At 58.2% G+C, this 24,251-nt stretch overlaps 1 protein-coding gene across 6 annotated transcripts in view; it reads left to right on the top strand.

Annotated features, from left to right (window-relative positions):
* The window catches only part of FOXP4 (forkhead box P4), a 50,070-nt gene extending 35,184 nt beyond the window's left edge, over positions 1-14,886 (top strand). For 4 of the 6 annotated variants that reach the window (XM_058663336.1, XM_058663329.1, XM_058663309.1 and 1 more), the window contains 14 exons: positions 2,216-2,338; positions 2,774-2,860; positions 4,132-4,279; positions 4,411-4,624; positions 4,812-4,916; positions 5,689-5,776; positions 6,533-6,616; positions 6,747-6,918; positions 7,050-7,126; positions 8,131-8,232; positions 11,389-11,510; positions 12,242-12,308; positions 12,713-12,882; positions 13,128-14,886. In XM_058663336.1, the coding sequence (XP_058519319.1) occupies positions 2,216-2,338; positions 2,774-2,860; positions 4,132-4,279; positions 4,411-4,624; positions 4,812-4,916; positions 5,689-5,776; positions 6,533-6,616; positions 6,747-6,918; positions 7,050-7,126; positions 8,131-8,232; positions 11,389-11,510; positions 12,242-12,308; positions 12,713-12,882; positions 13,128-13,275 (1,707 nt within the window). In that variant the 3' untranslated portion in view covers positions 13,276-14,886. The remainder of the gene's footprint in view (positions 1-2,215; positions 2,339-2,773; positions 2,861-4,131; positions 4,280-4,410; positions 4,625-4,811; positions 4,917-5,688; positions 5,777-6,532; positions 6,617-6,746; positions 6,919-7,049; positions 7,127-8,130; positions 8,233-11,388; positions 11,511-12,241; positions 12,309-12,712; positions 12,883-13,127) is intronic. The other 2 variants (XM_058663343.1, XM_058663319.1) reach the window with 1 other exon arrangement.
* Positions 14,887-24,251: the final 9,365 nt, after the last annotated feature.

The following is a 24,251-nucleotide window of genomic DNA, read 5'->3' as shown; positions in this document are numbered from 1 at the left end:
CAGGCCTGCGACCCAACATAGCATGTACTCAGATGAAAGTCTCAGGGGCCTGAGCAGTGATCCTCCTGACCCGTCATCCTGTAATCCCAGTCACTGGAGGTAGCTGCCAGCGTTTGGCCCAGGGCTTACACCGCCAGGGTGTAAAGAGGCATCTCTCTGCCCTGGCCACTCTCCAGAATGATGACTCATGGGCTCGCTGAGCACTTGCTGGAGGGTGCCCAGCCTGACGCATCCAGCCCAGTGACAGGTCAGGGGGGACATCCAGGAAGTTCAGCCCGGTTCTTTGCTTGGCTCCCCTGGGCCACCTTGAGGCAAGCACACATCAGGTGGTGGCTGCAGCCCCATAGGCAGGGATGGCAAGGGCCAGGGTAACCTCTCCCATTCCCCAGCCTCTAAGGGAGGACATGCCACCTCCATTCTGTGTGCTACTCTTGGCAGCTCACAGTCCTGGTGCCTGCGAAGAGCTGGATGTCTGGTCCAGTCTGTTTCTGTGGCCTGTGATAAGGAGGAGCGGCCCCTAGAGGTTTTGGTGCTAAATGACCTTTGCCAGGCAATGCAGCTTCTTGAAGCACTGTGGGCCTCAGCCTTCTGATCTGTGAAATGGGAAATGATGATAACATCCCCTACTCTACACTCCCCCTCCTAGGGGACACAATGAGGATGCCACAATTCACACAAAGATCTGCATCAAGCACCTGCTCTCACAGGCTGTCGACAGTCTATGTCACTCCTATGCAGCCAAGTGGGGTGAGGAGGGCAGACGGGGGAGGAGGCTTGGTGATTTCAGAGAGTCGATAGGGACACATGGGCAGAACTGGGCCAGGGTTAGGAGGTGAATCCAGGACTGGGTGAGAAGGGGCTGCCTCTGGGACTTTCCAGGGTTCCAGGGTTCAGTGAATCTCCTTGCTTGCTCCTCTACCTGGGGACCTCTGTACCTGTGGCTTAAGGGAATGCCTCGTGGCTGAATCTTGGTCCTGCCAGGTACAGGAAGAAACCCCCACCCTGCCAGGGACAGGAAGGGGCCCCACGGGTGGGGTTGGGGCTGGGGGAGGACTCCCCTGGGGGACCTAGCCTGTCCCTGTGCAAAGCAAGTTGCTGCATGACACTCCTCCCTGGCTGGTCTGGCTGCACCCCTCCCTCCTGCCCCAGGGCTGTCTGCCTGCTGGGACAGGTGAGTCAGCACAGGGGAAGCAAGCACTGAATGCCTACTGTGTGCTCTGGCACTCTGCCAGGGCTTGGTAGTAGGAAAGGAGGGGAGAGACAACAGGTAGAGGTGGCAGATGGTCTGCTGAAACGGAGTCAGGACAGTAGAATGGCTTGGACCTCCCTAACCATGACTGCGCAAGCCTGGGAGTCTCAGGTGAGATGAAGTTGGGGAAAAAAGTGGTATCTTTGCTTTTTCTCCAAACTTTTTCTCTGCCTTTGGATCCCTGGAGCCTCCTGTGGAAGCCTCCCCTTGGGTGAGGGGCAGAAAAGCTGCCACTGGACTTTGAGAATCCAGGAAGGAATCCTCTTCCGTGGTTCAGTCCCTGCCTTATGTGTGGGAGGACTCGGACGTCACAGAGGGCAGGTGACTTCCTCAAGGTGGATTGCAGAGCCTGGGACAGAAGCCTGTCCCCCTCCTTCCCCACCTGCTGTACTTTCTGCTGCACAGCTGGCATCATTACACACTCCCTGGGCTGCAGCACCGGGCCACCATGAGGGACGCCCGACAGGTGTGCTGGAGTGTGTGACATGTGTGAACACAGTCCACATCTAGCGCCTCATGCCATGTGGGCCACTCTTTGACTCCTCCTCCTCATGGCTGCAAACTGCCCTCTTAACCAGGAACCCTTGCAGGTGCTGGTCTCAGAAGAGACTGAGTGCAACTTTGGTGTCCCAGCATTCCATGGACAGTGCCACCTACCATAATAGCCCGTGGCCTACTCTTACAAGCGCTTGCTATGCACCAGGCTCTGTCCTAAGAGTGAATGTGTTAGTCCTCCTGGGGGGCTCAGATAGGCACTGTTGCCATTTGTATTTTAGCAACAAGAGAGCAGGAGGTCAGTCAATCATCTGAGAAACACAGCCAGAGCAGAGCCATAATTTGAACCTAAGGGTTGTGTCCCTGGGAGCTGCTTTACCATCGTGTGTGTGTGTGTGTGTGTTTGTGTGTGTGTGTGTTGCCCCCATGTGCGGGGCCAAGTGGAGCCTACTAACTTGGTGACTCTCGTAGGTGCCCGTGTCGGTGGCCATGATGTCGCCACAGATGCTCACCCCCCAGCAGATGCAGCAGATCCTGTCGCCCCCGCAGCTGCAGGCCCTGCTCCAGCAGCAACAGGCACTCATGCTGCAGCAGGTAAATCGGGCTCCCAGTCTGCCAGGTCCCTCCTGAGGCAGCCCCTGGCCTCTGGCCTGCTGTCCTATTTGCTGCCAGCACCACCCAGAGCCAGGGTTATCACACAAACCAGAGAGACCGCTGGCTCGGGCTAGACTGGTCTGCATTCCTCCGAGGCAGCTGGGAGAGGTCAAAGGTCATAGCTCAGCAGACCCTCCCCTCCCCTTCCTCCTCATCCTCACCCTTGCCCCCACCCTTGCATTCTCCCTCCAGCATTCAGGCCCTACTACTCTCCCCTCCTCACCAGGCCCTGCTCAGTAACACCACCACCCCTTTCCCGCAGTCCCCCAACCCTCCTCTCCCAGGCAGTAGAGGGCAGGGCTGGGGTTGTGTGTGGGGCAGGCATCAGGTAATGGGATAGTAACCGTCCCTGCCGTCCCCTGGTCCCTGCCCCAGCTGCAGGAATATTATAAGAAGCAGCAAGAGCAGCTCCATCTACAGCTCCTCACCCAGCAGCAGGCTGGGAAACAGCAACCCAAAGAGGTAAGAGGCTGCCTCGGCCCCCACCACGATGTGTGAGCCCCCGAGAGCACCCTCCCAGCTCCCCCTGGCTGGCCAGAGGAGTGGCTCCTGGGAGGACTGGGGAAAGCCACTCACTGCCTTCCGTGTCTCACATCATCACATTGTCCCCATGCACAGATGTGGAGGGTGTGAGACGCTGGTTCTCCAGTGTCCTGGTTGTTGCTGTCTTCAGTCCGGCAGCAAGCCATGCCACCCACCTCTGCCTGCCCAGTTTCTGTTGTCCTCATTCTGTCTCACTCAACCCCCTCCAGCAACCTCTTTCCTTCCCATACTTTATGGGTTTGCTCCCAGAACTCCCCTGCACCCCATGTGGGCCACAGAGTTCTGCCCCCATCCATCAGTCCTGAGTCATCTCCTCCCAGAAGACTGCCCTGAAACCCCAACTGTTCTCTGACACCCATCCCCTCACCCCCGGCAATGATAGCCTTGTAATTGCAATGGGATGTGCCTGCAAATCTCCAGTCACTAGGCTGGCTAAGTTTCAAGATCTCCCTACTGAACCCTTCCCTCCCACCCGCCAGCCCACTCAGGACGGGAAGACAGAGCGGGCCCTGCCTAGCAAACCCCCCAGGACACATTGGCTCCTAGGGTTCAGCAAAGTCTTGTTTGGTGCCTGTGTGAAGAACTGAATGTGTGTGTGTGTGTTGGGGGTTGAGGAGGGGCAGGGACGCAGGTAGGTGGAGGAGCCAGGCACCCAATGCAGTCACCGGGGCTGTGGGGCTGTCACTGCCATGATCCTAGATCCCATTGACCAGCAGGTGCAGATCTTGTTCAGTTCCAATGTCTGAAAAGCAAGCTCTCCCTCTGCAAAGCAGAAGGGGGGCTCCGCAGGCGTGTGGGGAGGGTGCCCTGTGGGCAGGAGGAGCCCCGGGAAGCATGACAGGCTCATCGATCACAGCCACGAGCCCCCCCACCCAGGGGCACACAGCTGCTGCTGCGCGGGAGCCGAGGCAACGGAGGGAGGGGGCAGGCTGGCGTCGTGCTGCGGGTCTGGCAATGTGCGCGTGCGTGTGTGCGTGCGTGCGTGCATGCGTGTGTTGACTGTAGGCAGCATGCAGCCCTATGGAAGCTGGGCTGGGAGCAGAGAAGCCGCGGCAGCAGCGGCAGACACCACCACGACAGCCCCGGGAGCTGACAGGCCCTGGGAAGGGGTGGCTGCGGGCTGGGGGCCCAATGGCATGCCCGAGGCTGATGGAAGCCCTCTCTGCGTGCCCCCGCGGGCCCCCCACCAGGCACTGGGGAACAAGCAGCTGGCCTTCCAGCAGCAGCTCCTGCAAATGCAACAGCTGCAGCAACAGCACCTGCTCAACCTGCAGAGGCAGGGGCTGGTCAGCCTGCAGCCCAGCCAGGCTTCCGGGCCCCTGCAGACCCTCCCGCAAGGTGAGCCGCCTGCCACCCTCCCTGCACCCCAGAACTGGCAGCCCGTTTCTTGTGCCTAGCGGCCAAGTGGGAGGCTGTGTGGTTGTGGGATCCTGCCAGCTTCCCTCCCCCCACCCCCATTTCTCCTGCAGCAGCTGTGTGCCCGTCGGACCTGCCCCAGCTGTGGAAGGGCGAGGGTGCCTCTGGGCAGCCTGCCGAGGACAGCGTCAAGCAGGAGGGGCTGGATCTCACTGGCACGGCCGCCACCACTACCTCGTTCGCCGCCCCACCCAAGGTCTCACCTCCCCTCTCCCACCACACCCTGCCTAACGGACAGCCCACTGTGCTTGCGCCCCGGAGAGACAGGTACGGAAACTGGCCCCAGGGATGGCATTTGTTGTTGGGGAGGTGGTGGGGGGGTACCCGGACTTTCTAAGTTCTCTTCCAAGGCATCCTCTGTAAGGAACGGAGAAGTGCTGCCAGCAGGGGAACTGGCCCTGGGGCTGCTCAAGTCCTTTAGTCTCTGACCAGCATCTCCCTCCTGCCCTCCCAGCTCCTCCCACGAGGAGACCCCTGGCTCCCACCCCCTCTATGGACACGGAGAATGCAAGTGGCCAGGCTGTGAGACCCTGTGTGAAGATCTGGGCCAGTTTATCAAGTAGGTGTCACACCCCCGCCTTCCCTGCCACTCCCCCCGCCCCGCGCCACCCCCCAGCCCCGTCAATCCCTGCCTAGCCTGCTTCTCCCAGCAGCCTTTTCCCCCAAGAGTCCCACCCCTCCACTCCCCTGCCCTCAGCCTGCCACCCAGCTTGTCGCTTCTGGGGCCTTCTGTCACCAGCTGTCCCACTCTCCTTACTCTAGGGAGGCTCTCCCATCAACTCCCCCTACCTCCCCAACCCCCAACACAGGGACAGAGGATAGAAGGCAAGGAGAAGGGGCAGTGGGGCCAGCCCCTTCCCACTCAGCCACCAGAGTGACGGCTCCCGTGACGGGCTGAGGGCCGCTGAAGGCCGCTGAAGGCCGCTGGCAGGCAGGGTGGGAGGCGGACAGGCGGCTGGCAGCAGGCGGCCAGCTGCCACCGCCGTGCCAGGCTCTGTCACTGACTGATTAACTCCGCTGTCTCCCAGACCCTTGCAGCATCAGGGTCAAACAAATTGTTTTCACGCTTCGTCAGAGGTTTACTTAATTAGTTCATTTGCAATTAGATCTCTCTGTAGTGGGGATCTTAGCAAAGACATCAAACTGGGAGGCCGAGAGAAGGCTTCTGCCTCGCCTGTTTTCCCCCACCTCTCCCTCGTCTTTGTCTTTCTCCATGCTAGTTAGGCCACAGCCGGGCTGAGGGGCTGGGATGGGAGCCTGGCGGTGGTGGCAGCGAGAACAGCCCTGGCTGACACTGTATGTCTTGGTTCTTGCCTTTCCTGTCCCCTAAGACACCTCAACACCGAGCACGCCCTGGACGACCGGAGCACGGCCCAGTGCAGGGTTCAGATGCAGGTGGTGCAGCAGCTGGAGATCCAGGTGTGGCCTGCAGGATGTGGGGGCAGGGCATGGGCTGTCTTTGAGGGAGGACCTCACCCCCACCACCTTAGCTTCGTGTGGTGATTAAGATAGCCAGATGCTAGGGGGTAGGCCACAGCGACGGGAGTCCTCTTGCTTTAGGCTATGCTTGCTACCCCATTTGACAGATGGGGAATGTGGAGGCACAGAGGAAAAGTAGCTTGCCTGTGGCCTCTCAGAACTGGAGCCAGAACCCATGCAGTCTAGCTCCCGGGCTTGCCACAGGCACCCAAGAGGCCACTCGGATTGGCCCTGAGGCTGTTTCCCCATTTCCCTGTGCTGCCAGTGGAGTGGCCTGGCCTGGGAGGGTGGTGGCGGGAGAGCCCTGGAATTCATGAATGGGGGAGAGATGAATCATTCATCCCTCCCACATCTCCATTCAGGCGAGAACAGACCCCCCCTCCCCGCGCATACACGCCACAAGCTATTGTGCAGCTGCAGCCTGTGCCTCCACGGGGACACAGAGGATGGGGATGAGGTCAAGTTGAGAGAGAGAGGCCCCCAGGGAGGAGGAGAAGGAGCCAGGCACTGGCCAGAAAGAGGAATACCCCTTCCAGCAGCCTCCCCCAATCCCCCAGTGCTGGCCTCCAGGACATGGAGGGCCAGAAGGCAGAGCAGAGAGGCTAGGACGCTGATGTATGGAGGCAAGGCAGGGTGGGAGCAGGGGGTCCCTAAGAACCCCTACCTCCTGCCCACCCCCTGCCCCTCCATCCGCAGCTCGCCAAGGAGAGCGAGCGGCTACAGGCCATGATGGCCCATTTGCACATGCGGCCCTCGGAGCCCAAGGCCTTCAGCCAACCGGTGAGTGACTGCCCCTCGGGACACCTCACCCCTTCGGGCGCAGGTCTCAGCCTCCAACCCCACCCCCACCCCCTCACTCCGTTGCCCACAGCTGAACCCAGTCCCCGGCTCCTCCTCCTCGTTCTCCAAGGTGACCGTCTCTGCAACAGACTCCTTCCCTGATGGTCTTGTGCACCCCCCGACTTCAGCCGCTGCCCCTGTTACCCCCCTACGACCTCCAGGACTGGGTTCTGCTTCCCTGCACAGCGGGGGCCCCGCCCGCCGGAGAAGCAGCGACAAGTTCTGCTCCCCCATCTCCTCAGGTCAGGGCAGGGGGCCAGGAGCCTGGTGTAAGGAGGGAGGGGCAGCTTGTTGCTGGGCTGGGCCCACTCCCCCTACCTCCATTCCCCCCCTCCCCATCTCGCTGCCTCAACCTCCTCCTGTCTTCCCCCAGAGCTGGCCCAGAATCACGAGTTCTATAAGAATGCTGACGTCAGGCCACCTTTCACCTATGCTTCCCTCATCCGCCAGGTGAGTGCAAGAGGGATGGCCCTCTGGTGGTGCCCCTCTTTCTCATACCAGGTCCTGGCCCCTAAGAAGGTCATGGGACCTGGGGTATAGTCTCCCCACCACATTGTCTGGTCCTCTTTCTCTTGCACCTGCCTCCATTCTCAGCATCACATTTCAGCACATGTGTGCGTGTCCCTGTTTGTTTATTAATCTCTTTTATTGGAAAGGCAGGGTTATGGAGTGAGCAGGCAGAGGGAGAGAGAAATCTTCCATTCTCTGATTTCACTTCCCAAGTGGCCACAATGGCCAGAGCTGGGTCAGGCCAGAACCAGGATCCAGGAGCTAATCCAGGACCCCCATATGGGTCCAGGGGCCCAAGCGCTTGGGCATCCTCTGCTCTTTTGTTAGGCATATTGGCAGCGAGCAGGATCAGAATGGAGTAACCGGACTCCAGCCAGTATCCGTATAGAATGCCAGCACACAGACAGTGGCTTACGCTACAGTCCTGCCCCTGTGACTGTTTTTCACGACTCACAATCTACTATGTGCTCATTTCTGTGCACTTGTACTTCAATGAACTGATTCAAGTCTCCGTTCTCATACCACCCACATTCTCTCTCTCCCCTCTGTTTCCTCCCCCTGTCTCACACATGAACATCTGTTCACACATATGTCCTTTCTGGTACCCACAGACACACACAACCTGTCTCATGTTTCAGATGTCCTTGGCCAAGGTCAGCCTGTGTCCTGTGGCGACAGCTCTCTTCCAGGCATCTGCTTATAGCCGCAGCCCAGGGGCTGAAGGGCTCTCAGAGGCATTCCCCTCCAGAGGAGGCTCCCATGCTCGGCGCTCAGCTCCCAGCCTCTGCAGGGCCTCCCTCCCTTCTCATTTCTGCAGTGGGGTCTCTGCTCCCAGCGAGGCAGAGGGAGGCAGAGGGGAGAGCTCCCTAGCTGGGAGTGGGGAGCTGGGGAGAACGGTGAGAACACACACCTGGAGTGCGGACTTGGTTGCTTTTTGCCCACAGGCCATTCTGGAAACCCCCGACAGGCAGCTGACCCTGAACGAGATCTACAACTGGTTCACCAGGATGTTTGCCTACTTTCGCAGGAACACTGCCACCTGGAAGGTGAGCTTGGCCCCTTGGCCCTGGCCCTGGCCCCAGGCAGCCCTGCGTACCAACTCACCTCCTAAACGGTTAGCTCTAGAGAAGCAGGCCATGGCTCTGGGGGACCTCGTGCTGCCCCTCTCCCGTCCCCCACCTGAGCAGGTACTCCAGAGTGTCTATAATGGCCTTTCCACGACACCTGCTCTCCTGCCATGAGACGCTTGCTCCCCTCTGCCCCTAAAGGCTCTAGCCCCATGAAGGGGCTGCCCCAGGGTCAGGGGGATACCACATAGGAGGTATGGGCTTCATGCAGAGACCCCAAGGCTCTTGTGGCCAAGGGTGTGTGTTCCAAAGCCTGTGGCGGCTGTAGGGGATGTGTGGGGGTGGACACATGGACAGACTGAAGGGACCCCCCGCACAGAGTCCCACACACGGGTACGCGCAGGTTTGCCCTGGCTTGCTATCAGTGACGGGAAAGATAATTGTCTCTATCCAATTAGTCATTTCAGCACCTTCAGCCATAAAGCATTTTCCTGGGAGACTACACAGGCAGGAAGGGGGGGGACCCCAGGAAAGTGGGACACAGGCAAATGGGCTGGGAAACTGAGCCGTGTATCTTTGCATAGCTGAGCTGGGTTACACATGTGCATGCGTGCGGCAAGATGGGAAGGTGATATCTAAATTGGGAAAGGGATAGGAGAAAGGAGGGGGGAGTGTTGGCCCTAGTGGGAAGGTTAGACATAAGGAAGGGGTCCCTATTAGAAACTTGATTGGATCTCTGGCTCTCGAGTCCCCCTACTGGCCAGTATGGAAACTGCCGTTCAAAGGGCCGACCGCTTCCATCAGATTTCAACAAGTGGCGCTGAGTGCCACTCCCCGCCAGCGCCCAGGACTGGATAGGGTCCCCACGGGGCCCGGTGTTTTCTGCTTGGGCTGTGTGCTGAATGCAAGAGGAGGGATGCTTCCATGACCTTCTGTATCCTCATGGTCATTCACCAAAACTTGGCAGAGAGACCCTGTGAGGCTAGAACAGCTGTTCTGATTGGCTGTGAGTGATGTCACTTCCTGCCAAGCACAGCTCTGCCCCTTTGCTGAGCCTGCAAGGCCGATCTGTGGCCACCTGGCCATGTCTCCCACCTCCTGGACTGAATTTTCTAACTGATAATTAAGAATCTGTGCAAGCCTAAGGGATTGTTGCTATTACAGCAAGAAGTCTGACTTTGCAGATACACCCTGGCCTTAAGGGGTGGCGGTGCAGAACTTCCCTTCTGTGGGAACCGAGCACCCTGTGCCCCCCTGCCCACCGTGCTATAGCCTCCTACCTCTTCTCTCTCTGGGTCATCCTTAAACCGCTCCACTGTATCCCTCCCTCCAGACCTTGGTCATTTATGCCTTTCCCTCCCAATTGTTGAGTTCCATCTCCCTCTCCTAGTCTGGGTCCAAGGAAGAAGCTGGTGGGGCTGGGGGAGAGTGGGTTAGTGGGTGTGTGACCTTGTCCATGAACGGATCTTTGCTGCCTGCCATCTCCACCGTCTGAAGCCGAGGCACAATCTGTCTTGACTTGAGGGCCACTTGGACCTTTGGAATGTTTTTATGCTTCTTACTGTTTCTGCCCTGTCTCCATCTAACACTTTTCTACGAGCTGCACCTCCCATCCCGAGTTCGCTGGATCACAGTTGGCTTCTGTCCTGTCCCACCTCCCACTAGGAGACGCCAGTACCAGCGCACTGGTCTGGGACAGAAGGGCCGAGAGTGGGTGTGGGTGGGCCAGGCCAGCTGCCGCTCATCCGGGGACAGCACTGCCATCTGCCAAGCCGATGGTCCTCGCTGGCCCTCCCCCTGTGTCCGTCCCCTCCCAGGGCCTGTGTTGTGGGCCTGTCCTTTTGTTTACGCGGCCCCAGCCAGACCCCTTAAATTGCCGTTAATGTTTCAGCGTAACGAATTAGTCTCTCATCACGAATCAGGCTTCGAAACGAGGGAAAAAAGCCCCGGTGAGGCCATCTTCGGAAATTGGGGTCATTCTCATTTGCAAAGCGGAGGATCGGAGCCCCGTAATGCGGGCAAATTTATTCCGAGGCAGGAGCCCCGGCGTGATTAGGCCCTTTGTAATTATCGCTCCAAGAGATTCCACTCCAGCCGCCCGCCTCCCTCGTGGATTAGCAAGCGAGTCGGAAAAATACACAGGATTTAATTAGAGGCAAATTAAAATTGGTAATGAAATCGGGCCAGTTGCAAGTGGCAAGAGTCGGAAGGGAGAGAGGGAGAGGGGATCTCCAGGGGCACGGGCTGCCCGCCCTGGCCGCTTTCTTTCCCGTTTAGAAATGTAAAGAGGAGGCGAGGATGAGGACAGGGTGGGGGGGACAGGGGAGGCTGAGGCAGGACAGGTAAGACGGACAGGGACTGAGGCAGCTGGGGCCAGCAGGGAGGGCAGAACCAGGAAACGGAGAGAGGAGCGGACAGGGCCAGGACGTGGCTAAGGACTCACTTAGGGCCCCTGCTAGGCTCCCATGGGTGGGTGGGGCCAAGCTCCCCGCCCTCACCCAGTGTCCTACAAACCAGCCGACCTCAATTCCTGATGCTCCCCTGCTGGGAGGAGGGAGAATGACAAGGTGACTCGGTTTCTCTCTCTCTCTCTTCCTCTGTCTTCTCCTTTCTTCCAGGTTATGTGTTGTAGCAGATAGATATTATGGCTCTGCCATCCTCCCTCCCCCAACTCAGAGCATCTCGCTGTCTGCTCTAAGCCAATGTCAGAATGCCCCGGGGTTGGAGAAGATGGCCATGGGGGCTGTGAACTTGGAGAAGTGGGAATATGCCCAGGCTGCATGTCCTGCTTGTGACCCTAAGCCCAACAGAAGCCCGGCCTCATAGCTGCTTATAGCCTTGATATGTGATGATGGGGAAGCCAGTGGTCACCAACCCCATGGTGTTTCATTGATGGGCTGTTTCCCTGAGGGTGTCGGCGCCAGCCAGAGGCGCAGAGTCAAGTGGGCATGCAGGAGGCCAACAGCCCCTGACTCCCAGGGCCCGGGGGGGCGTGGTCTCCCCCTCAGTTCGGCCCTGGGTAGGGACAAGGCCAATGTACTTGCTGCCCAGGAAATGGGACTGGACAGAGACATGCCTGGGCGCAGAGAGGGGCCCCAGCCACTGCCTCTGAGCCTGCCTCCATTGCATCCCCAGAATGCTGTGCGCCACAACCTCAGCCTGCACAAGTGCTTCGTCCGTGTGGAAAACGTCAAGGGTGCTGTGTGGACCGTGGACGAGCGAGAGTATCAGAAGCGGAGACCACCAAAGATGACAGGGTACGCAGGTCCAGACCTGGGGGAGGGGGTGGGTACACACCCCTACCCTGTCCATCCCCTCAGCGTGAGAGTTATGGCCTGGCCCATAGCTCTGCTGGGTGCTGGGTGCCACCCACCAGTCCCTTCCCAGGAGGAGCCTCAGGGGACAGGAACCCAGTTCTCGGAGTCAGGTTTCTGTCCTCCTTGCTGACTGAGAGAAGGAGCTGAGAGAGACCCAGAAGCAGAGAGGGACAGATGCCAGAGTTACAGGGGGCTGGGGAGTAGGCCCAAGGAGGGCGGGTGACTGGTGGGATGCCACATAGCAGGTGGGTGGAGTAGAGCCAGATCTGTGGCTTCGATGCCCTGCCCTGCCACATAGCATTTTAAACAGAACACAAGAGGGACGAAACATCCCTGCCAGCTTCTCTTGTCATCTCAGCAGAGACCTTACTGCACACAGGAAATGCTAGACCAGAGAGCACGAAGGTTCTCCCAGCTGTCCCCACCCCCAATCCAGCAGGAAGACAGAGTGGGCAGGATCCCGCTCCCTCCATCCTGACCTGAGGCTTGGGGCCAGCCGCGAGGCTCAGCACCCTTTCCTGGGAAGGGGCTGTTGCACCTGCTGGACGACATCACGGCTCTACGGACCTCTTCCCCTCCAACCCAGATCAACAAAGTCCCCAACACAGGCCAGGGGTGAGCTTAGGAGACAGGAACGGGTGAGAGAGCCAGAGTGCCCCATCTTTCCCCAGGAGTCCCACCCTGGTGAAGAACATGCTGTCAGGCCTCAGCTATGGAGCACTTAATGCCAGCTACCAGGTGACTGCACTCCCAGAGCTCCCCCCCCCCCGGCCCCTGTGGGAGGGGAGCATGAAGGGAGGGCGGGAGAGACCCCTCTGGGTATCCAGACCCCCAACCTATCCCTGGTTAAAGGCTGGTTTAGGTCGGGGTGGGCACAACTAGGAGTGCCACTTCCATGGCTGCTCGAGATGGTATCAGCCAGGGCCTAGTCCTCCAGGGCAGAGGGGAGGGACAAGGACGGTGCTTAGGATTCAGCATTCTAACCTTGGGAGGGGTGAAGGGGTGCCACATCCAAAAGGCTGGGTCTGGGACCCAGCGGAGGCCACCCAGGGATGGGACTAGGGACACAGTGGCACCCGGTGTACCCATCCCATATGGGGCCTGCTGACAGAGGGGCGGTGTGCCAATCCTGTGCCCCACAGGCCGCCCTGGCCGAGAGCAGCTTCCCCCTCCTGAACAGCCCAGGTGTGCTGAACCCCGGCTCGGCCAGCAGCCTCTTGCCCCTCAGCCACGAGGACATGGGTGCCCCAGTGGAGCCGCTGCCCAGCAATGGCAACAGCAGTCCCCCTCGCCTCTCCCCTCCCCAGTACAGGTGAGCACACCAGCACCCCCAGCCCTACAGGTCCTCCTCTTCCTGGTCCTTCCTGCCTCCCCGTCTCCCCTCTGCCCTCAATCCCTTTGCTGACCAATTCCTGTGCTGTGTCCTTGCTCCTTAGGATGGGGGCGGGGAGGCATGGGTGCTGGGCTCTGCCTAGAGGTATGGCCTACTCCAGGGGCTCACAGGGGGTGCAAGGAAGGCACCCGGGCACCAGGTCATCATCTTCCCTCTTGCCGCAGCCACCAGGTGCAGGTGAAGGAGGAGCCGGCCGAGGTGGAGGAGGACAGACGGCCTGGGCCCCCCCTCGTACCCCCCAACCCCAGTCCAGTGGGGCCTCCAGAAGACAGGGACCTGGAGGAGGAGCTGCCAGGAGAGGAGCTGTCCTAAGGGCCTGTCGTCGGGGATGGGCAGGGCAGGGGTGAGACCCTTCCCACCCGGGACCCAGGCCACCCACCCCCCACTCCACAGCCCCTTCCGAACCTCAAGGCACTTCCAGAACTGAGTTGGGGGAGATCCCGGCCAGGGTGTGACCTGACAGAGGAACACACTTGGGACAGGCATGACCCTGCCCAAACCCCCTGCCCCCGAGGGGACACCGAGGACACGGAGGGTCCAGAACCCCTCTCAGACCTTCCCCCATGTCTGATCCCTGCCCCCGCCCCCAACCACCAGCAGTAGCAGGGCCCTCCTCCCCCACCAGCTCTCCCCCAACAGGGCCCCTCAAGCGCCATGGAGACCCGCAGGCGGGGCTAAGTCACCCTCACACCCCAGCCCCTGGCACCTGGCTCCAGCAGTGCTTTCTGGCCAGAGGCCCCCCGACTTTCCTGATGTGTGCCCCCTTCCGCCACCTTTTCCGTACTGTGAAGAGAGAACTCTGCCCCCGGCGCTCCCAACTACTACCCCTGCCCGGCCTTGCAGCGGGATAGGGTGGAGAGTGGGGAGCCAGAAGGTACGGGAGATGGGGACTTCAGACCAGCTCTGGAAGAAATCAGCCCCATGGCTACTGGGGTAGGATTAGCTGTGTGCCCTGCAGACGTCTCCCCAACCTGAGATGGGACCCAGGCTGAGCTGGGCCACCCCCTCCTCACACCCCCATACGCTGGGCACCAAGGAGGCTCCATGCCCACCTTCTGCACAGAGAAACCCGTGCCAGGTGGACCAATGCCCTGGAGGCTGGGGTTGGGGCCAGGGCAGTGCCTGGATGGTGAGGATGCGCCCAGGGAAAGGGGGGCCAAGACCCAGCTTGGCTGCCCCAGCCTGCAGTTTCCTGGCGCCCTCCCTGTCCCCCAGTTAAACGGATGACCAAAGACCTTTCTTATGCCGGAAGCAAAAACCAAAACTTTCTGTTGGCTCTTTTCCTTTGTCGCCTCCCAGACTCCCCCCTCCCTGCCCAGACACCTGTCCCCCACCCCAGACATCCCCCCCCACCCCTTGCCCGCCGGCTGGAAGCCCTCCCTCCACTTAAGTTATTGTTTTAAACCAAAGTTTACAGTGTCTGTTGGTGGCAAGACCCTCTCCCTCCACCCTTCCTCCACCTGACCCAGGGACCCCCTGCAGGACTCAGTAGGGGTGGGGAGGCCTTGCTCCTCTGGGCTCTTGTCCAGCTTTGGGTGGGTTGGTTAAGGAAAAAAGAGGGTTGGGGTAGGGTGATCCCACACGCCCTGGACTGCTTCCCGAGGGGGCTCTCCAGGACCAAGTCCCCCATCGTGCTGGGAATGTGGATTCCAGCAGAAAGGGCTGGAAGAGGAAGTGAGTCTCCCCAGACCCCCTATGGGGGACCCCCGTTCCCTGACTTCAGGCCAAGACGGGGTGTATCAGGTGCTCGGAACACCCGGCCAGGCCCCTTGAACGAGAAGGCTCCTGGACACTGCCCGAGACCCTCCCCACCCCCATGCACCCCTCCCAAGAGGCGGGGCCTCCGCCCCACCCTGTGTACCCCCCCCCCACCTGTGTTCGTTTGACCAGCACAGAAATATTAAACATCCTCTATTCACCCGGCCCTGTGTCTCTCACCAGGGGCTTGGGCCCCAAAGCGCATGGCTCCCTCTTTCTGCTCTGAGCCAGGGCAGGGAACAGCCGGGTTCCTGTGGGGGTGGCTTTGGTGCATGCGTGGATACACTGAGTGGGCACCATAGATGCCAGGACTGTAGGTGCTATGCCCAAGACTGGGACTGGGTCTCCCTCCAATCGCTCCCTCCAGTCACTCTCCCCTCCACTCTTTTTTTATTTCCTTGATGGGCACAGTAACAGATCTTCCATCCACTGGTTCATATATGCCCAAATGCCCACATTAGCTGAGGTGAAACAGACACCATATGGGCCTCCCCACGTGGGACTGGCAGGAACACAGGTACTTAGGTCCCTAATCAGCTGCCTCCCAGGCACAAGATTCAGCATGTGGGTTGGAAGTGGAATAACCAGGACTAGAACCAGGCACTCCCAGGTATGAGGTGGGCATCCCCATGAGCCTGCTCACGTCCCTCCTCTTCCTCCACTGGTAAACCAGGTCCCTGTCATCCTATTTCTTCCGTGTGTCTCAGTCGCTCACCCCAAATCCTTCAGAGGGTTCAGATCTGGGTTGTTCACAGATGGAGTGAACACGTACGTACCTTGCCTGTGGCCCTGGGAGACACCTTCCCCCAAACCTGGGTGTGTATCATGCAAGTTGTCCTGGGAGGTACTTGGACAGAGAAGGGAGCGTGTGCCTGTGTACACAAATGGGGGTGGTATCCTAGCACGTGCACCAAGGCTATTCCTGGGTGCCTGTCACCCCTGGGCCGTGTGTGTGCTGCGACCCTGCTACCGACAGGCTCCATGTGCCGAGAGGATCTGGGGAAGGAAGGGAGGCAGCAGGCACTCGAGCCAGTAAACCAAAGATGAGCCTACCTACCCTTTCCTTAGCTGTGCACTGCCAGCCCACACGAGACCCACCCCGGGCACCCACCCTTGCTTTCCCGGACAGGGAACCCCCTAGCATCCACTCAGTGCTCATTTGTTCCCAGGCTTCCTTGGGGTAGATGCCAGGATGGAATGTGGCAGAGGCTGGTGGCAGGGAGCATGAGGTCGAGGGAAGAGTGCCAAAGTGCTGCAACTTTCCAAGGCCAGGATGTAGGGAGAGATGGGCAGGATCTGCACGTGGGATCCATGGCCTCAGGTTCTGACCCTTAGTAGCAGCGCTGACTTCCGCCCTCCCTGCCCAACCCTGTGGACACTCGTGCAGAACCCGGGGTGAGCAATCACCTGCAGGAGGTGAGTGTCCCCCACTTCCTGCCGCCAGCCTGACCCACCAGACGCTGTCCATCATCCTGTTCCCTTCTGGGCCTCTGGAAGCTGCTGGAGCCCCGAGCCCTGGAACCCTGCTGTTTGGCACTGTCACCCTCTACAGTACAATGACCCATGGTTCTGCTGCTCCCATCTTCCCAGCCCCTTAGAAGGGCCCAGAAAGTGCCAGGCTCCCTTGCTCCGCCCTCCTTCACACACCAGAGACCCAGAGAGGCCACGGTGGCCCCTCGCCTCACTCCAGGGACAGTCCTCCCAGCAGTTTTGCTCCAGTCTCTCTCATTGGGTAATGGCAAGTGTCTGCTCTGTGCATTTGTGGAGTTGAGTGATGGAGGATAGGGAGACAGTTGTGCCCATCTGTGCGTGTGCACTGGGCTCCCAGCAACATGGCTAATGTGCTTCCCAGTGTGACAGAGCCCGCCTGGGCCACCCTTCCCCTTCCCCCCATGGTGTAAGGAAGAATCAACTCCACCACCAACCCCCGCCCCAGCCCTGGACGCTCTGCGTTGGGCTGTCCTGCATGCTGTCTAACTTCTCCCCTGCCCACTTATACTCAATAGCTTCTGAGAGCAGCCTGCTGCCTGTTAACTTGTACTGGTCTGTCGACCCCAACGGGGAAGCTGTCTTTGGAAATTATTCTCAGGCTGGGAAAGAAAGAATGAGAACTACCTCTAGCTGGAGACTTTGAGGGTAGAAGTAGCCCTCTGGGCTCTGGAGAGGGTGGGGGACTGTCAGAAGCCCCCTGACCCTGGCCAGGGAAGGCCTCTACTCTGCCATTCAGTAGCCAGCCTTGCCCTTAGGCTTTCTGCCAATGGCCAGCAGAGGGCGCTTTAGACAAAGCAAACTTTCTGCTGCTCTGGACAAACTTCTGTCTGCGCCTGCGGTGTGGACTCCAGCCACACTTCTCCCTGTCTCTAGCCTGGGCAGAACCTGTTCATGGGCCTTTCCCACATGTGACCTGTGAAGCATGCTAAAGCGACACAGGGCAAGGACCCGAGTGCTGAGGTGGGACCTTACGGCATAGTTAGTGGGCCCAAGGCAGGGCTCGGCAGCCATTCTCCATCATAGTTATTTTTCACAAATTTTTATTGTTTTCATTTTATTGGAAGGCAGGAAGACACAGATCTTTGTTTACTGATCCACCTCCTTAACTAAGCCCACAACAACCAGGGCTGAGCCCGGATTTCAATCCAGATCTCATGTGGGCGGCAGGGAGCCATGACTTGGGCCCTCTCGTGCCACTTCCCAGGATACACACGAAGTGGAAACTGGCTTGGATGTGGAGACGGGACTCCAACCAGGCAGTCCTGGTGTTCCAAGCTGCGATCCACTATGCCATGTGCCCTCCCTCAACAGTAGGAATTCATTATTATTTACAAGATCTGTGTGCAACACTGTTCTAGAAGCTTTCTATTGCACCATTACAGCAACTCTGAGCTGGATATCCTTATCCCCTTCTTACCAGGAAACAGGTGCAGAGAACCAAAAGAGGTTAACAGGAAAAAAAGCACTAAGAATTAGGATGTGGCACAGGCGTTTGACTTAGTGGTTAAGAGACCCACATCCCTCATTGCAGTCCCCTGCTGGGTCTGAAACTCAGGACTGGCCCCTGACTCCCACTTCCTCCATTGCAAGCCCTGAGAGGTAGTAGTGATGGCTTGAAGGACTGAACTCCTGCCACCCTTGTGGGCAACCGCGTGGGGAGTTCCCACGGGTAGGGGTGGGGTGTTGGGGAGCTGGAAGGATCATGGCACTGGGGGAGTGAGCTCTGGACAGGAGCGCTCTCTGCTGGCGCTCCTGCATCTGCAACTGAGCAGGGATGGGGTGGGATGGGAGAGGAGGCCCAGGGGCTCCTGGCTTCCCTGTGTTTAGTTCTGAGGACCCCCCCCCCACTGCTTCCCTAGTGACTCTCAGTGGGGAGCAGGTGCCCAGCACCTCAGAGCCAGGAGCTGTGGACTTGGATCCAGGGTTGCCGGCTGCTGCTTTTCTCTTAAGCAGAGACTCAGGACAGTCATGGAAGGACAGAGTGAGCCTGAGATGAAAGATCCAAAATGTAAAAATTTACCAGGCAGGCCCTTCTGATGGAAAGCCAAATCAGGGAGGCCCTTGTGTAGGCTGAGAAGCTCACACATGCACACAGCAGGTACACAAATACACATGGACACACACTGAACATTGCTCATGCGTGCATGCATTCAGCAACCGTGTGCACAACGTTTGCATACCCCAGGTGTGTTGCACATACACTGAGCACGGCAGACACACCCAAGCTGCATGGGGCACAGGCATGCGTGAACACATCTGCACAGCAGCAGGTGTACCTGCACACACTGCCACTCAGGTAAGTTCATTTTAACTCAGCTTTAGGCAACCTGCCTGTGGGGTCCCAGGCCTCACCATGATCACAGTGACATTCCATCTCACAGGCACTGGACCCTGCCTCGGACCTGCAAGATGAGAAGTTTAGAAAAGCAGCCCCCCTTGAAAAGAGGTTGTGGCAGTGAGGAAGGCTGAGGGAGGAAGACTCCAATTGTAGTCAAGAGGATTTGGGGCAAGTATGCTGAGCTGGCCACCCACAAGGGAGAAGAACTGGATTGACGGACAGTGCAGAGGTGATGGCATAGTTGGGAAGCCCCGCTGTGTCCTCCTCCGGCTGCTTGGGCCCAAGAGGGGTGGTGACCAGAGAGCCGCCTCTGTGCCCTCTGTGACAGATGGTGGCTGATGAGGGGGCCGAGTGCTCGGGCCTGTCAGGAAGTCAGCCCCAGCAGTGTCAGCACCCTGCCTCTGCCACTCCTGCGTTCTGCCTCCGGGCCAAGCTTGCTGACCTAGCTGGGGCCTCAGTTTTCTCATCTGCAGAGTGGGCTGGCATGATCACCCCTGCATGGCTTAGCTTGTGCACATCAATGCTGTGATGTACAAAATGATGCCTGGCACATGGAAAGCTGCTGATGATCAAATGTGGGCTTGGATGCCAGCTACGCCCGGCCAGTCGGGAGGACCGGATCGGTCATGGGGAAACCATGTGCCTGGAAGATTCTGTGGGAGAGCTGTGGGAAGGAAAGAGCAGGCGGAAAGGCTGCCGGCCTGCAGAGGGCGAGGTTGGGCTCAGGGCAGGGGAAGGAAGGAAAGGCAGCAGGGCCGTCACCAACCCATCCTTCCTCGGTCCCTGGCACAGGGCCCTGGGCAGGAGGCTGATGTAAGACAGTGCCAGGAGCTGCCCCTGTCTGTCCGTGCCCGTGAGAGCTGTAACTGATGTTTAAGAGGGAGAAGCGAAGGCCGCCTGGCTGTGAGGAATAGGTGCCGACACCTGGTCAGGTGCCTGAACTTGAATACCTACAGCATGGGTGCAGCCATAGCCAAGGCCAGGGCCAGTGCCATGGGCTGAGGGCTTGAAGGATGCTCCAAGCAGGCCTGGACAGAAAGGTCAGGCTTAGCAGGAGAGCTTGGCAAGGTGGGGGAGCAGCCAAGAGAAGGCAGGACAGCTTGGGGGAACTAAACAGGACACCTGGGAAGAAGCAGGAGGGAGTGCAGGAAGGGGAGGTCAGGTGGTGAGGGCCCTGCAGGCAAGCAGGGGAGCTGGGGCTGGGGGGCACAGTGCCCACCGCAGCCTGGGCTGAGTAGTTAAGGGGCTCCTGGGAGTGGTCCAGGCAACAATGAAGTTCTAAACAGGTGGCATTGAGAGCATGGGTGGCTGCAGCTGTGAAGGAAGGCCCAGAATAAGCTCTACTGCTGTGAGCAGAGCGTCTATTCCCAGCAAGGGGGCAGCCAAGCACAGCATGGCTTGCAGTGGAATACTGTGTAGCAATGGGAGCAAACGCATAGGCACTCCTAAGAGAAGAGCAAAAAGAAGAAAGAAGAGGAAGAGGAATAAATAGTGTCTGAGAGTGTGTGCAGAGGTTGTATGTCACAGGCCTATAAACATAGGGTCTTTAATCTCACAATTGACTTAATTTCAAGTTTTGTTTATTTTTATTTAAAAGGCAGATTTAGGGAGAGACAGAGAAAAAACTTCCATCTGCTGGTTCACTCCCCCAATGATATGATGGCCACGATGGCTGGAACTGAGCCTATCCAGAGCCGGGAGCCTCTTCTGGGTCTCTTAGGCAGGTGCAGGGGCACAAGACTTGGGCCATCCTCTGCTGTTCTCCCAGCTCAAGAGCAGGCAGCTGGATCAGAAAGGGAACAATTGGGATATGAAGCAGTGTACATATGGGATTCTGGGGTGTGAAGGTTGGAGGATTAGCCAGTTGAGCTACAGTGCCGAGCCCAAAATTAATTTACTTGAAAGGCAGAGAGAGGAGAATCAAAGACAGATCTTCCATCTGCTGGTTCGCTCCCCAAAAGGCTGCAGCACCCAGGGCTGGACCAGGACGAAACCTTGTGTGTAACTAGGGCTCCAGTACTTGGATCATCCACTGCCACCTTCCCAGGCACATGGGCAGGGAGCTTAGTCAGCTGCACCATACAACAATGGCCTCAGACTTCACCATCCTTTTGGTCCCCAAATAAACTTACCTTTGAACTCCATTTTCCCAGGAGTTCTTGGAAGCACAATTGTACGCATAGCATCTAAAGAACACATCAGAATGGCGAAGACCATGGCCACCTGTCAGAGGCAGCGGGCATGTGGTGAGGAGGGGCTGCCCAGGAGGCATCAGGCACGTGTTGTGGGCATGCAGGTTCATCCTGCTGTTCTTTGTGTTGTGGGCTTGCCCCGGATGCTTCACGAACACAAGGAAAATCCTGAGACTTTCAGGTTCCCCCAACTACAGCCAGGGCAAAGGCGAGGATGAAATATTAACCCCAGGCTTGAAGGGGGCATCAGCTGTCCCTGTAGAGAAGGTGGAGAGAAAGACACTGGTGACCCATCTGGTCCCCAGAGGTGTGACCATGGAGGCTGGCGGAGGTGGTCAGGGGGTGAGTAGGAAGGAGAACTAGGAGGACAGCGGCCAAGGCAAAGGCAGGTAGGCCTGGGAGACAACCCTGTGGGTACAGCAGCTGCGGGCTTCTGACCTCCTGGGCCTGAGTGATGTCGAAGAAGCAGGAAGGAAGAAGAAGGGTGGCTCAGGAGTTGGGGTGTGGGGAGAGAGTGGAGGGGAGAGCTGTCTCCATGAGTTCAGCCCTAGAGCAGGGGCAGAGGTTGGTGCTATTGAAGTGCCCCCTGTGGTGATGTCATGTACGTTCCAGAAGCATGAGACTTAGGAGTGTGTGTGAACCAGCCCCTCCTGCAGCAGACAGAACAGAGTGCTCGCTACTCAGCAGCTAACTCCATCCAAGGTACTCAGAAAGAGGGTTGGGGACCCCCTCCGCTAGGAGGACCGGGACACAGCCATGGGACTCGGGGTTGGCAGCGGCGAAGAAGGAAGGGTTGGGAATTGCAAGCAGAAGCACAGGCCTGGGCCTGGACCTTCAGACCAGGGCAGGGGCTGGGGGAGACTATAAGAACAAGATGGGGGCTGGTGGGGAGCAGTTTCAACATGCAAACCACAGCATGAAGGAGCTGGAGATGCTCCAGGGGGTTGGAAGGCCAGATACCAGGAGAGAGGACAGGCTGGTGGACGTTAGCACAAGGAAGCTGCTCCTAAGACATCAGCCCAGGAGGCCGGCCCACCTCCCGCACCCCTCCCCTCTGCACCTGCCACCCCCACTGGGCTGCTTCCCCATCCGCACACATTTCTCTCCATCCACTTCCTTCTCTCTTGCTTCCTGCTTCCCAAAGAACACAAGGTTGTGATTGGCTATCCCAGACCCCCTCTCCCACCATCCACTGTGGTCTCTGGCTGTCCAACCATCACACCTCGGCCTCACCCAGGTCTAGCTTGGCTTCCTGATTTTGCTGCCACACCAACAAACCATCCCAAATGTGCCCGTGGAGCATATAATCTACCAATCTAACAGCATCTCTTGCACGTCCAGGCTGGCGAAGGGTGCAGTGGGGGGGTGGTCCTGAAAGCAGTAGGTTGGCACAGGCCCTGCCCCCTAGGGCTGAGAATGGTTCAGGACTGAGAGCATCGATGGGTGAAGGAGTGAAGAAACTAGCCAAGGGATAGCCACGTGCAGAACACACTCCACTTCCTGTGCGCTCCAAGTACTCTTCAATATAGCGAAGCTGCTTCTTATGAGCCTTCAGGGAGTTCAATTATTCAAAAGGCCTCCTGCAGAAATGATTATTAATATGGTGCAGTGAAGGCAGAAATGGAGAAAAGAATAGAAATAGAAAACTAATGAGGTTGGGGCAGGTGCGCAGCCTGCCAGGCAGATAAGATACTGGTTAAGAAGTCTGTGTCCCACACTGGATTCCCTGTGTTCAGTTCCCAGATCTGGCTCCTAACTGTGACCTCCCGGGAGGTGACAGCGATGGCTCAAGAAGCTGAGCCCCTGCCGTCCATGGGAGAGACCCCCATGGAACACCAGGCTCCTAGCTTTGACACCTGTTGCAGGCATTTGAAGAGTGGACCACCCAGCAGATGACAGCTCTGCTGTTCACTCACCCTCAAATAAATAATCAACCTGTGAAGAGTCGCTGAGGGCAGAACAGGCGGGTGAAGACCTCCAGGCCAGCGTGCTCATCTCAGCCCTGACCAGCAGGGGTGAGGCGAGTCCAGTGCAGGCAGCTGGAGCCGGGCTATGGAAAGGCGCCTGCCCAACTCAGCAATGTGGACTTTTCATTCTAGAGGAAATGAAATACTTTTTAAAGATTGATTTATTTTTGCAAGCGTTACAGAGATGGACAGACACAGATATATTCCACTCATTGGTTCACTCCCCAAATGGCCACGATGGCCAGAGCTGGGCGGATCTGAAACCGTGAACCAGGAGCTTTTTCTGGGTCTCCCACAGGAGTACGGGACCTCAAACTGGAGCCATCCTCTCCTGCTTTCCTAAGCACATGAATAGGAGCTGGGTGGGAAGTGGGGCAGCAGGAACTTGAACTGGTGACCACATAAGATGCCAGCTATCACAGGTGGCAGCTTTACCCACAGCAGCACAGCACCAATTCTCAAATAAAATATTTTTGAGTCGGGAAAAACCTGATGGCAGCATTGTCCTTGGCAACAGAAATATTGAGGACATGAGGAAGGAAAGCTCAGAGCTCAGAAACTGTACATTGAGTCAGGCCAGCTCTGGGTGGCAGCCGAGAGCAGAGGGGAGGAGAACTATACACGGTAAGGCGAGGAGCAGAACACACTGACTAGCGCTGCACAAACAGGAGCCAAGAAACAAGGCACCAAGGGACCCTACGGCTTTAAATCCCGGCAAGCAGAGGGGGGCGGAAGTCACGGGCAGCTGTGGGGTTATATGGAGAAGGAGCTTATTTTGTGGTGGAACATGAGAGGATTGGCCTGGGTCACATTGAGCTTGAGGTGACAACAGAGAACCCAATTGGAGCAACTTCTAATTAAAGATGGTGGCTTGAGCTCACTGCCTCCTTCAGTTCCGCTGAGCTGCAATGGAGGGAGCTTTACTTGTCCACAAGCAGAACCCAACAGCTGACTAAAGCAGCGAGTTTCAGAAGCTCGAGAGGGGCTGAGCCTGGAACTGGGTCCTGGCCCAACAGTGAGGAGAGCCGAGAGGTGTGTGGGGGATGGGGGCACAGGTGCATCTGTAGCAAGGAAGAAGATGCACACTCCTGTGTGGGACTGTGACTGTGGTTGCATGTTGGCACTCCTCGACCCAAACCCAGGACAGTGCCACAGCAAGGGCTCCCCAGCGTGAACTGTGCACGTGGGTGACAATAATGTGTTCTTTAGGATGCCAGATCAGCTACTGTCACAAACGTGCCACTCAGGTCTGGGGCAGGTAGTGGACACTGGAGAGAGGGCAGGGGCTACGTGCGAGCTGTCTCTGCTTCCTGTCAGTTTCACCTAAAGCTCCTTGAAAAACCCAAAGTCCAGTCTGCAAAAAGAAGAGTGAGGCACACAAGTGGAGGTCAGCTGAAGCAGCCTTCCCCACTATGCCCGGTCAGGCTCTGCCCCACTTCCTCCCACCCCTGCTGACCCCGCCACTAGCCCACCTGGTGACAAGAGGTGGCCATGCTGGAGAAGTGAGCAGAGGGTCCTGGGCTGCAAGGGTTGGACACAGTG

Source organism: Ochotona princeps, chromosome 1 (assembly GCF_030435755.1).
Source record: "Ochotona princeps isolate mOchPri1 chromosome 1, mOchPri1.hap1, whole genome shotgun sequence".
NCBI lineage: Eukaryota > Metazoa > Chordata > Mammalia > Lagomorpha > Ochotonidae > Ochotona > Ochotona princeps.
This window is presented reverse-complemented; position numbering and strand designations above follow the sequence as displayed.